At 35.4% G+C, this 13843-nt stretch overlaps 1 protein-coding gene across 4 annotated transcripts; it reads right to left on the bottom strand.

Moving 5' to 3' along the window:
- Positions 1–1432: 1432 nt before the first annotated feature.
- Positions 1433–3879, bottom strand: LOC131036402 (disease resistance protein LAZ5). Of its 4 annotated transcripts, XM_059220247.1 has the most exons (6): positions 3734–3879; positions 3296–3410; positions 2696–2733; positions 2511–2609; positions 1849–2419; positions 1434–1765 (listed from the first exon to the last, which is right to left on the bottom strand). In XM_059220247.1, the coding sequence occupies exons 4-6, from the start codon at positions 2525–2527 to the stop codon at positions 1643–1645; spliced, it is 711 nt and encodes a 236-aa protein (XP_059076230.1). In that variant the 5' UTR covers positions 2528–2609; positions 2696–2733; positions 3296–3410; positions 3734–3879; the 3' UTR covers positions 1434–1642. The 4 variants fall into 4 exon arrangements, with proteins under 4 accessions (XP_059076232.1, XP_059076230.1, XP_059076229.1 ...); XM_059220249.1 differs by lacking the exon at positions 3296–3410 and having other exon boundaries at positions 1433–1745; XM_059220246.1 differs by lacking the exon at positions 3296–3410.
- Between the last annotated feature and the right edge of the window lie 9964 nt (positions 3880–13843).

Below are 13843 nucleotides of genomic sequence, written 5' to 3'. Positions count from 1 at the left end.
CCTTTTTACCTCTTACTCCTCTATTCTCTTAGTTCATTTGGACGGATATCAAATTAAAAAAGAAATCTTTAATGCAGTAGCAGACTTTCGCCGTTGAATTTTCAATGTATAATGTATAAATTATCTATCTTCTATATTCAAGCCGTTCCTTATATATCTTCTCTACTCAAGCCGTTCCTCCATCCTTGATTTGAAAACTACAGCTTTCCTACTCTCTAAGATAGATATGTTCTAGGAAGAAAATAAGAATAAAAAAAAGTACAACTATGTGAAGTTAAATATACCCCATATGATTCACAAAACATTTCCACCCTAGTTTTTAGTTATAGTATTTTTCAGAAATAATGCAGGTCTAGAATATTGAAATTACCTATCAAATGAAAGTCAAACAAGGAGTGTAGTGACATATTCAATTGGAAACAGAAAGGAAGAATTGTAATCTCAAACCTCAAACAAAATTGCTCGCCTTTTCTTTTATTATTGCAGATTTCAGTTTTGAGAAACAGCATTTCAGTTGAAGCAATGGCATTATTTTATCATTCTCCAACATTGTGACAACATATATACCAACTTTATCATATGCTCTGCATTATTTTATGAAAAAGTTCATTTTTATGAAATAATAGTTTTAGCTATCTGATATGGGAACACGAGTCAATAGGCTGAAACCTCTTCAGCTAAGAAACAAGGACTGATGAGTATCCATTCCGTCAAATTTGTCAAGGGCATGATCTCAGTCTCATCCCTTATGATGTCAGAGTCTTGCACTCAATAAGACTTGATTCCTAGTAGGCTTGTTCAGAACCATTCAACTTCACCAGTAAACCAACGACCCATTAACGTTCACCCTTATTTTCAATTGCAATCTTTTTTTCAAATAATGCATCCCTGATCAGGAAACAAAGACTGATGGGTATCCATTCCATCAAATTTGCCCTGGGCACGATCCTGGCCTCATCCTTACGATGTCAGAGCCTTGCACTCAGTAAGACTTGATTCCTATGGGCTCATTCAGAACTATTCAACTTCACCAGTAGACCAAAAACCCATTAACAATGTTCACCCTTATTTTCAATTGCAATTGTTTTTCAAATAATGCATCCCTGTTCAAGAGCTAAAAGCAAAAAAAACACTAATAAGACATCAAGTTTCCACAATCCATAAGAATTGATCTATACTGTTTCCGGATCAGATTATATATGAATTTTTAGCATCAACATTTAAGATCACACTCCGTGATCCATCATCAAAATGAAATAGAAAGCTGCAGAAAAAAGAAAGAAAATGCATATCTATATTAAAAAAAACACTTCAAATAATGCATATCTATATAAAATCCCTAACAAAAGAAAGCGAAGCAAACACCATACTGACATTATAATTCAAGACAGAAAGGAAGAGTTTAAATTCTAAACACAATAAAGTTGCTCACTATTTCTTTTATTGATGCAGAATTGACCAGCAAATTGGATTTGCGAAGAAGAGCAGAATTAAACAGCATTTTCCTTGAGGCAAATAAACTTACCACAAATTATAAAGACCCATAATTCTTGTAAGAAAAATCACCACTTCCGCTGGAAAAGGGTCAGTAGCTCATTGTAGAGCAGCACATCATACTGATTGGAGGTCCTCCATTGGAGTCTTAACTGGGCCATGGAAAATAATGGAGAATGCAATATACTCTAGAGCAACGTCCATAACAATCCTTGAAGGAAGAAGAGTCTGAAGGTGGTGTTGAAGGGATGCTGGCAAATCCATGCAAAACCTAATCATCATGGAAATTTTAAAAAACTTGGCACTTATTTGAAAACAAAATTGTTCAGAAGTAAGGTTAAATAGTGGAGTTACCTGGTCTTGACGTGCATGCCCTTGCATGGAATTGGGTATGTGGGGAAGTAGCAGGGAGCAGATGGCTTTTACAACCTTATCTCTAAAACCCACCAGATCCTCAACTTCTTTGAACACCAAACCCTTAATTGACCTTACTTTTTTCAAAGCACCATGCCATTCAACCCGAATCTTAGCAGACATCCCCAAGTCTTTCCATGCTTGGTTGTCTTCCGTAATCTCAGAAAGGGACTTTGGAGATATCATGAAGAACAAGGGTAGTATTTTCATGTGGGGATTTTTACCAGAACTTTTGGCTTTGAAAAAAGCAGAAAGTTCCTGCATTGGCCATTTTGAGTGGATAAAATTCTTGGAGATAACCAGTACTGCTATTCTGCATTTCTTAGCGGCTCCAAAAATACGAGCAGGGAACTTTTCAGCTAGTGGCAAGCTTTGAGGATCGTCATCAAAGAAGCAGGATACACCTTTATTTGTCAGCTCCTTGTGTAGCTCCCGAACAGGGATTTTCTGTTTGCCACTGTGACAGAGAAAGACGTCTTTAGCCAAAGACACACTTCTTCCTTCACCATCTCTGTGAAAACAAAAGTTATTAATATGTTAGTTTCTTTTTTGAAACAAAAAACATGTGAAAGAGAGAAACCCTGAAATCAAGTGCAAATCACCTTTGTGCTGGACTCATCGTTCACTCCCTCTCCTCCCTTGCCGAAAGCACAGCATTGGAGGACTCCCTTCTGAAAAAGAACCCTGGAAACATCTTCAATCTGTAGCAAACAGAAAAATTAATCTGGAGAATTCATCTGAGAATAAGGCAGTGACAAGGATGAGTAGGCAAAATGACAACTCTCACCAGCCTTAAACACTGAATGATCCGTCAAACTCCCAGGCCTGTAAGTTGTGGGTCAAACCATTCAATCAAGAAAGTAAAATGTGGTAAATGGTCAAACATATCAATGTAATTTGGATATAAACAACACATTTTAAGTGGTTCAATCTGAGAACACGCTTCATAAATCTAAAACACATAGAAAATTATGCACCAACAACAAAAGAAAACTGTATGAGAAGCAACAATTTGTTCAAATTTCCAAAAGGATTCTAGAATAAAAAATCCCGTGTTAGACATCAATCCAACGAAATGACCCTCTTGAGAAAAACCACTCTATTTTCTTGAAATAGCATTAACTTACAGTCCAACAAAATGGAGAGAAACACTTATAAATTGCAAACTTCGGCCAATCAAATTTTTAATCTAATGTTGGGGGCGTGGAAATATTTTGATATATATTTCATTAAAAAAAAAAAAAAAAAAAAAAATTCTTTTATAGTTCAGGATACTGGATAGTGTGTATATGGATCTACAAATGGCTTATAGTAATATGGGACTACTCATTTTTTCTTGAAGAGGCACCTAACTAATCTAATTATGCTATAACTGAGGCCTACATACCTTACCCCATTCAAGCTTTGAACTTGTGATCTACTCCTTGTCAGTGGCATCTAACTATGCTATAAATGAGGCCTACATACCTTGCCCACTGTAGAATTTGAACTTGTGACCTCTCCTTCAAGAACAGAAATTCTTTCAAATGAAAAATAAAATGAACCCATTAACCATATCAAATTCATATAACCAAACAGATAAATTCATATAACCAAACAGATAATTTTATATAATATGGATGACAATTTGTCATCAAATCAAAGACTATCAACAGCCATCATTTTAGATCTCTTCTATACAATGCAAAACTAAGCAGTGAACAGACATTTTCACATGGCCAAAACTCAATCTTAGAATGCTAGATAGTACAGAGCTACATATCCTTCATCTGGTAAAATTGGTATGGATGAAACAGAGGACATGGAAACAACTACTAAAACTCACCTGACTCCTCACGACTTCCTTCCGCCAGAAATAAAGTATGATGCAGAACTCTTTCAATTACAGATGGAATGTACAGGCCTCTTTCAACTACATTGTAGTACAGAGATGTTATTAATAGCTACCAATCCCAAGGAATGGAATTTATTATACCAATCAAATTCATTAGGTGTAAGACGTTCCCTTCAGTGAGAAGGGCATAGGTAACTTGCCAGATCAACGGATGAAAAAGATATGGAAGTCATATTTGCCGGACACGTGTTAGTTTCCGACGTCAGTTACCGTTTCTGCCACCCGTTTGATGTTGGTTTCGAGGGGAGTGAGAACGACCGCGACCAGAAGACAAGTTGAATGCATGTGAGAAGATGTTATTTTTATTTATTAAATAAATTAAAAATCAGAATTTATTTTAATAAGAAAATCAGACTACAATTATATTCTCATTTTTATAGAGATGTGTTCCTACAGCGACAGCACATCTGTTTAAATAACTATAAATTTTTGCATTGCCAACGTTTCAACATTTCAGATCAAATAACATGATCCATCCTCACGGCAAAAGAGCAAGGAAGAGAGCAAGAGAGCAGAATATGAAGATGATAGTAGACCTAGAAAATTAAAAAGATGGAAGATGTGACACAAGGATAGAGGCATTGAAACCAACAGGAATGCAAAAACAAATAAAAATTAACACCAAAAAGAGACAAAATACAAAGAAGAAACACAAGAAAATATAAAGCAATAATAGCATAATGATAAAAGCAAAATAATCAAGAAGAGCAAGAAATAAAAGAATAAAAACGAATAAGACTAAAAAGAAGGAACAAACTAATAAGAGAAAATCAAAAAAGCAATGTATATAAGAACGTAGGTATATATATATAAAAGAATGTATGTATGTATGTATATATGTATATATATATATATGGACGTGTATATACATGTATACCTACATTCTTTTATACATACATACATATATATACACATACACACACACATATACATACATATATATGTAGGTTTGTTTGGATGTTTGTTTCTTTGTGCTTTTGCATTTGTATACATATATGCATGTATACTTATTTGCACATATATGAAGTCGTTTGTATATATATTACTTTTTTGGTTTTCTCTTATTAGTTTGTTCCTTCTTTTTAGTCTTATTCATTTTTATTCTTTTATTTCTTGCTCCTCTTGATTATTTTGCTTCTATCATTATGTTATTATTGCTTTATATTTTCTTGTGTTTCTTCTTTGTATTTTGTCTCTTTTTTGTGTTAATTTTTATTTGTTTTTTGCTCCTCTTGGTTTTTGTGCCTCTATCCTTGTGTCTCGTCTTTCATCTTTTAAATCTTCTAGGTCCGCTATCATCTTCATAGTTTGCTCTCTTACTTGCTCGTTTGCCCTAAGGATGGATCGTGATATTTTATCTGAAACGTTGGCAATGTAAAAATTTACACGGTCAAATCCAAAAGAACAAAATCAAAACAATTAGGCAGGTTTGAATTGATGTACAATATGTGACCAACAAAGTAATGATTGATGAGGAAGAAAGGGGTGATAGTGATGTGAGTGTTTGATATTAATAAGCTAATGTCAATCCTCTTACAATTTTCTATATTTTTTTTTAGATAAAAAATGTCTCTAAAGATTAGATAGAGATTAGAGGATAGGCTCACTTCTCTATTATTTTTTTCTCAAAAAAAAAATAAAAAAACTATCATTTAGGAGAGTAGCTTTCATTGGGATAACACTCTAATTGTAATCTCTTAAAGCTGAACAAATTTCTCTCTCTTTTCAAATTGATAAAATTGGAAGCAAAATTAAAAATAAACTTCAATGCAATCACTAAACACTATTTAAATTAGAATAATTTATTTAAATGTGTCAAGATTCAATTCAAACTCTCCCTCGAAATGATCTTCTCGATCTACAATAATAGTAGCTTCTTTACATTCATATAACCTTCATTTATCTAACTATAACATAACTTGTCATCTCCTCCAGTGTATCCTATACCTACAAAGTTCTCTATTATTTCTTTAATGTTTTGTGTAGCTTTCACACATAATTTGGAACAACTCTTATCAAATCACATGCTTTATGCACTTATCTTCTCATTTGTGCAACTATTACAAGCTACAAGCTACAAATTATAAAATAATATTATCATAATTAAAGCAATATAAATTATTGATAATATTATTATTATATATTAATATTAGAATTCTATTTAATAATATAATACTATATAATTATATATTGAATTATTTAATGTCTTCTATGTTGCACTACAACTATTACTACCTTATATATTTATTTTTATAATATTTAATTTTGGAAAAATTAGTGACAGGGGATAGGAATGTGTAGTTGGTTCTTAGTTCTCCTAGAGTTGCTTTATGTTGATTTTGGTTGCTCCTTTCTAGACCTATGGCCTTTTTCTATGTAACATTTCTTTGTGATGAATAAATTGATCATTATCTCATACTCTGTCATATCATGATATTGATATTATTACATAAGCATTAAATTTATAGATATATCATGCTACATAGATTCCATTACTCTTGCAAGATTTAGATTTCTAGGCATCCTTGTGTAGAGTCATGTATCCTTCATATTAGGAAGGATTTTGTGGAAGTGTAAAGCTTCATGGATAGGTGGAAAAGTGCTTTGATAATGTTCTCGCTCATGGTGTACTCAAGGAAGATAGTAAGTACATTGGGATTTCTTGTCAAGGTTTTCTTCCGTTTATACTCTACGTAATTGACCTTGTCGTCTAATGTGAAGGATTTCTTTTTCGTTTTCTTTGCCTAGTCTTTATTATGTACTCATACAATATGTCAAAATATGATATCATGTCTCTACTATGTTATACTTGAGCAAGTTGATTTAAATGGTTTTATAATTATGTGTATTTTGTGGATTATGTTAATTGAATAATATGGATGTCCTTACAAAAATGAGAGACTAAATTTTGATTGGTCTTTTCATGCCAACAATCCAACGATGGCACATCACTTGCTCAAAGACCTAATAGTTCACCTTTAACACCTCTTTGGCATACCCATTATACACTAAATTACAATTATTATGAATTTTAAATATTTATATTGACAAGTGGGAAACATTTTTCCCTTGCACCAAATTTTTTTTTTTTTTTAATCAAAGTTCAACTCCATAACTTTTAAAATCATTTTTTTTACACAGAAAATAAGACTCAATTGAATCTTGTTAAAAATAACAAAAATAAATATTTATTTGATATTTAGATACTCGTTGTAGACACCTAAAATTGTCATGTCTTTATTTATTTAATTATCTAAGCCTAATTCTTCTATTAATTAAATAAATCTTTATTTATTTAATTAATTCATTTATCCTCTTCTAGCCTTATTTCTCATTTAAATAAATACATTTATTTTTTTAAATTATCCTTTTCTTAAATTAAATAAATATCTTATTTATTTAATTGATCCCATTTCTTCTATTAATTAAATAAATCTTTATTTATTTAATTAATTCATTAGCCTTTTCTATCCATGACACATGTCATTCATCTCTTAATTTCTACACTACCTACCCCCTTTCATTATTTTATTATTTTCTTTACCTACCCTCTAATCATAGCCAACCTCCTTTTACACCTCTCAATCTTATCCCTCCATTTCATATAGTGTCTTCTATATAAGGAGATGCTTCCTTCATTATCAAACCCTAACTACCCAACTACTTGACTACACTACGCTTTTCATATGCGATCCTAATTGCAACCACATTTCGTTCTTTGTTGAGCTCTTGTGCACATAAAATCTGAGAGCAAATATATCAAGCAAGATCAATGGAGATAGGAAGAATGGAGATCCAAACCCTATTGGACATGTGATGGTATAATCTTTGTGATTTCATTTGATTTGCATTGTCTTAGGTAATCTTCATATGTTATGGTGGATCTTTGTTGTTGTTAGGCTAGGGTTTTTGTGGTTGAATCCATTTAGTCTTCCAACATTGTTATTGTTGTTATCCATTTTCACCGTATACATTTTGGCACGCCCAGTGGGACCCTTGTCCCTTTTGCATTTAACCTCCTTGTTGCAGATTTGGTGTTTTGAAGTTGCAGATCTGACATTTCCGACAACATTTTGATATTTTCGCGTCTGCGTACTTTCAGATCGCGTTTTTGGTTTTTTGTCACTTCTGCGACATATGGGATTGCATCTGCACCCTCAACAGTTTTAATTTTTTTGCAGATTCCAGAAATCGCATCTGTGTTCCCTAATCACGTCTGTGGGATTTTCAGGCACATCTGCGTCCAGAAGTCGCGTCTAAGTTTCGGAACCGCGTCTGTGTGATCTTCAGGCACGTCTGCGTCCAAAAGTCGCGTTTGTGTTTATGGTAACTGCGTCTGTGTACACTTATTTTGCATTTGGATTTTTATTGATTCAAAAAAAAATTTCAGTTTTTCAGATTTGGTTTATTTTGAGCTAACATCTTCAGATCTAGCTAACGAAACTGGTGCAGCTTGTCTTGAAAGCAAAATCGTTTTGTTGAAGGCCCCTATTTCACAAAGTCTTTTGGATCTAAAATTTACCTAACTTGTGTGCTTGCAGGAAGGGGTGATCATTTGAAACAATCCAAACTACTAATAACTCTTTGTTGCAGGTCCTTGGCAAGGGTTTTGGATTTTTATTGTGTGCCTTGTTTTCATAGACTAGCAAACACTTCAATTGGTGCACTAAAATTGAATCATTGTCTTTTGTGTCTTGAGCAATAGGCTCTTTTTGTTTAATCTTTAGAGGGTCTGTCTTCCCGTGTGGTCATTAGGACTACTAGTGAGAAGAGAATGACCCAAGTGGTAGTGAGGAAAACCCACCTCTTCTGAACCACTATAAACAATTGTATTCATAGTGAAAACTATGGATAACGTGTGATGATTAGTTCATACCGACACTATGTCTCCCCATAAATCCGTTTGATCAAATTTATTTGATCATTTGTAGGGTGTAACCCCTACCGGCTGGGAGCCTTCTATATTTACAGAGCTGAAAGTGCCGCATGTATGGCCACATGAGCGGATGCCCTTACTAGCACCTTTTTGTTTTAGAAGCCAAAATCCTTCTAGTTGTTGGGGCAGGAGGTCGGACCTCTGGTAGTGGCCCACACACATATGGTTCTTAGTAGAGATACAAAGTTCACCACGGGGAGTTTTCATGGGGATTGATGCTTGGCTGACTCGAGAAGTGAGTGCCGAGGGTGGAGCCAGTGAGGTCAAGCATCTAAGTATCCACTCTGAATAGCGTAGCCTCGGGGGTAAAACCCCATGTGGGATCAACAACTATTGTCTTGGCCAGCCATAAGAATTGTGCTTGACTTATTTTGAACAATCAAACATTCAAGACCAAACAACAAAACATTGTGTCTTTTGTGTCTTCAAGTGTATGCAAAATAATTTTACATCAGACATCACACTTTCTTTGAGTCATATTTTTGAGTCTAGACACTTGCAAACATTGAGTCCTCATCAACACTGTGTCATCTTGTCACGAAAAAAAAAAAACAGTCAAACATTCAGATTTGGTCACAACAAAGCAACTTCACAGATTGGACAAAAATTGCACAAATTTTGCAGACACGCATCTGTCTGACATAATAGTGTTTGTGTCGTATAACCGCGTCTGTGTTTCTAGAATCAACATTGCATTTTACAAAAATCTCATAAACGCGTCTATGTCAGGAAATCGTGTTTGTGCAGTATACAGGCGCGTTTGTGTTTAGAATTGAAAAACTTTTATAGTCCAGCAAACAAACACAGTCAATTTCGGAATTCTTGAGCTTCCTAGGTTATTTCTCCAGGGTTTTATCTAGCATTCAACCTGTCTTTGGGTCTCACAAAGTCCATCATTGCTTTACACCTTACATTACATTCACATTTGTCTAAACTTGAGTCAAAAGGTCACTTGCTTGTCCTCATCATACTCTGTCAACACACTACCTACAACAACACTTTGCTAAGTGGTCCCTCATCAAGGTCTATCACCTTTGGGTCTCATTTGGTCTTACTTAGAGTCAAGGTCAACTTACCTCATCAAGAGAAACTATCCTCTCTTTGGAAGTCACACCTACTCTACTACATACATACTTGGTCCTACATTTTGGACATTGCAAGCAAACCTCATATTCATTTACATTCCATCCAACTCTTGGTCTTCCATATTCTTTCCATTTTCATCTAGTCTCACACATCTTGGTCAAGACCTAGTTCATGGTTGAAACTCGTTCCCAAAAATCTAGGAGAGAAACTAAAGAGGCTCAAGAGTCTGCAAACATGAGTTCCTATGAGTATGACAATGATATCTTTTTCAATTCTGATCATACTACATTACCTGACATGGATGCCTATAGAAACATTCCAAATGTTGAAAACATGGACACTACAAACAACAATGATACACACAATGACAATATGGACAACTTCTCCGTACATTCAGCAGAAGTGGAAGACACCATTATGAATCCCCATTTCAATAGATTGGTTGAGGAAATAATGAGGAGAGATAGACAATACTTTTTACAAGTGATGGCACAAAGTGGAGCCAAGATCCCTCATGATTTTGACATGTCTCAAATAATGGAAAATCGACCTTTGCAACAAACTCACTCCAACATGGATCAGAGGAGGCCTAATAGTGGAGGCAATAGAGGACCACATATGGTGCATGAATCACCATCATCTTTTTTTCAAAAACCAGAGGTCCCACATACACATGGTCAAACATATGATACGCACCTTCGCAAACCATTATGGAAGTCTTATGCAGAAAGATATGATCAATCACATACCAATGCTAAGGATCAACCACCAAAGCAATTGGATGTTCAAAGGCATGCTCAAAATTTGGACACAAGGAAACCTCATGTCAAATTTGGGGGCAACACATTAGAACATGACATGCCTGTAGAGTATGGTATACATGGACAAAACAGATATTTCATTCCTCAACATGAATCTATATCAAGTGGCCCATATACACAGCATCATTATAGACCTCCTCCATATGAACATGTGTATGATCAATATCATCCATATATGCAACATGCTCCTCCTCCAATTGGTGCCTCAAGCATGGGATATGGTCCAAGAAGTCAATCTCCACCTAAGAGCAATTTGGAACAACAAATCGGGGACTTACAAAAGAAAATGGAGGACATAAATACACCAAAGCCAACATACACAATGAGAGACATATGTCCTTATCCATTTGACAAGAGCATTCCAATGCCTCCATTTCCTACACACTTTGTGACGCCTAAATTTGATAAGTATAGAGGAAAAGGGGATCCTAAGGCACACATAAGACAGTTTTTCATAGTTTGCATTGAGGTAGCAGCAGAAGAGACATATTTGATGAGATTATTCTCACAGAGCTTAGGTGATCAAGCTATGGAATGGTTCTCCCAATTTCCACCTGGTATCAAGTCATGGGGTGACTTAGCAGAGGCATTTATTCAACATTTCTCCTACAACATAGAGACAGGCATATCAGTCACTACTTTGTGCAACACCAAGCAAAGGGATGGAGAGTCTTTTTCATCATTTTTACAAAGATGGAGGAATCTAGCTAGCAGATGCTCTTGTGAAATTCCACAAAAACAAATGGTAGATATGTTCACCCAAAATGTTAACAAACACATTGGTTATGATCTAAGGAAAGCTTGTTTGTCCACCTTCAAGGACGTCATTGAAAAAGGCTTAGCAACAGAAAAGGTCCTAATTGAACAAGGAGTCATTAAGATATTCAAGGAAAACAAAGATGACTTTAAAGGAAAAGATATGCCAAGATTTTGGAATAAAAACAAGAACACAGTCAATGATGGTGTTGTTGATGCCAATACAGTGCGACCCAAATTCATTTTTTCGGTATCAAGCTCTACAAACAATAAGTGAATACTCAAACAACTTCTAGATCACGAAGGAAGTACACCCCATTGGGAGAGCCACTTGAGTCAGTCTTCAAAAAGCTAGTGGCAAACAAGGTAATCACAATTCCAGATTTTCCTCCATATGAGCCAAAGGTCAAACCAAATTGGTGGAATGATGATGAATATTGTGAATTTCATAAGAGCAAGGGTCATAAGACAGGAAATTGTCATCGACTGAAGAACATCATACAAGATCTCATTGATAGAGGTGATATTGAGATTGAAGGACACTCATCCAATCAAGAACATGAGATGTTTAAGGAACCATTCCCAAAGCATGACAAGGGAAAAGCTGCAGCCACAGATGACCAAACCAACTATAACAGGGCATCTTATAACTATGATTCAACTATTAATCACATCTCGATGGATAATTATGTCTCTACCATTATCATCAAGGACAAAAACCCTGAAAATTCTACCCAGAGACCCAAGATTGTCCTAAAAGAAATTGGATCTTCTTCCGAACCTACCTCTGAATGTCATGTTACAACCCGTCGAGGTAAATTCACTTTGCAAGGTGCTCCAGCTAAAAATACCACTTCTTCATCAACCAAGCCTGAGTATGACCTTGTAGAACAGTTAGGAAAAACACCTGCGCTTATTTCCATCCTTGAGCTTTTACGCATATCCCCCGCACATAAAGCTATTCTTGACAAAATCTTGAGAGACATTGTCGTTCCTACTGATCTGAACATGGACTAGTTTCAAGCCATGGTGGGATACCTTTCCATTCCACACTCCCTTACATTCATAGAAGCTGATGACGCCTCTGTAAGTCAGCCACATAATGCACCTTTACACCTTGAAGCCTTCATACACAGACATCACATAAAACGAGTCCTGATAGATGGAGGAGCAGGTCTAAACAGTTGTACATTGAGCACTATTAAACAATTGGGATATTCTGATAAAGTTCTGAATTTTACAAACAAAATTACCATCAAAGCATATGATGATGAAGAGCGTTCATCCAAGGGCACAGTCACCTTACCTCTCAGAGTTGGGCCAGTTACAAAGGATGTGGTTTGTCAAGTACTTGATCTTGATCTCACATACAACATATTGCTAGGACGTCCTTGGATTCATGAAATGAGGGCAATCTCGTCTACATATCACCAATGCATTAAGTTTCCTCACAATGGAGTTGAAATAATAGTTAATGGTGATCCTAATCCATTCATATATTGCAATAACTTGAGACCAAAAACTGAGACCATTATTCCCAGTAATCGCGAAGTTGTTCCTTCTTCTGCATACATTGATCCTGAGTCATTAAAACCTTCGACATCAAAACAAGGTGAACTTAAGGACAAATTCTAGGATAAAGGCATGGGTGAATACACTTTGAATCAGACCATGTACTTACAACAAGTCATGAATTCACCAAAAGAATATGGACGACTACATCCTACCAAGCGGGTATCTATCATTACACTTGAATGGGATCCTACAATCTTCCAAAAATGGGGTGAACTGGAAGATGAAGACTTATACAAAATGCTTTACAAAGACCTTGCAAATGATACACAAGATCACATCAGTTTACCATGTGAGAAGTATGGCAAAGGGTTCAAGATTCTACAAAAATTTGGGTATGATGGCAAAAGTCCTCTTGGGTTAAGAAAGGAAGGCATCATTGAACCTTTACAACCTGAATTGAAATTCAAAAAGGAACGCTCCAAAGGACTTGGTTTCATGACTTCCAAGGTTCATACTCAAAAGATAGAAGAAGCATTACAAATCAAAGCTGCCAAAATTCAACAAGAAAATCGCTATTCCACAAACTCCAATGAATGGGAATGGGGTTCAGACAAATCCTCTAGTGACTATGAGCTCACCGAGACATTCAAAGAACCAAGTGAACCAACAAAAGAAGAGGAATTTTATGAAAATTCAAAGTTGGTCAAGAAACAACCCCTGAGGATTCCGCACAGCCCTTGTCTCTAGGTCCTAGGTTGAAATCACATAGAATGAGAACACCTGTCCTAGAATGTGCTACTAGTGATGATAATTTGGATTCGTTCATGATCGAGACTGATGAGGAGAGTGCCAACGATGACCTCAATAACTACCTTGACATACTGGAATATAACTGCATTTTCACTCTTAGCCCCGCTAACTTCAAAG

The sequence above is a fragment of the Cryptomeria japonica genome, chromosome 5 (assembly GCF_030272615.1).
Source record: "Cryptomeria japonica chromosome 5, Sugi_1.0, whole genome shotgun sequence".
Lineage (NCBI taxonomy): Eukaryota > Viridiplantae > Streptophyta > Pinopsida > Cupressales > Cupressaceae > Cryptomeria > Cryptomeria japonica.
The sequence above is the reverse complement of the archived record's forward strand: the minus strand, read 5'-3'. Positions and strand labels throughout refer to the sequence as shown.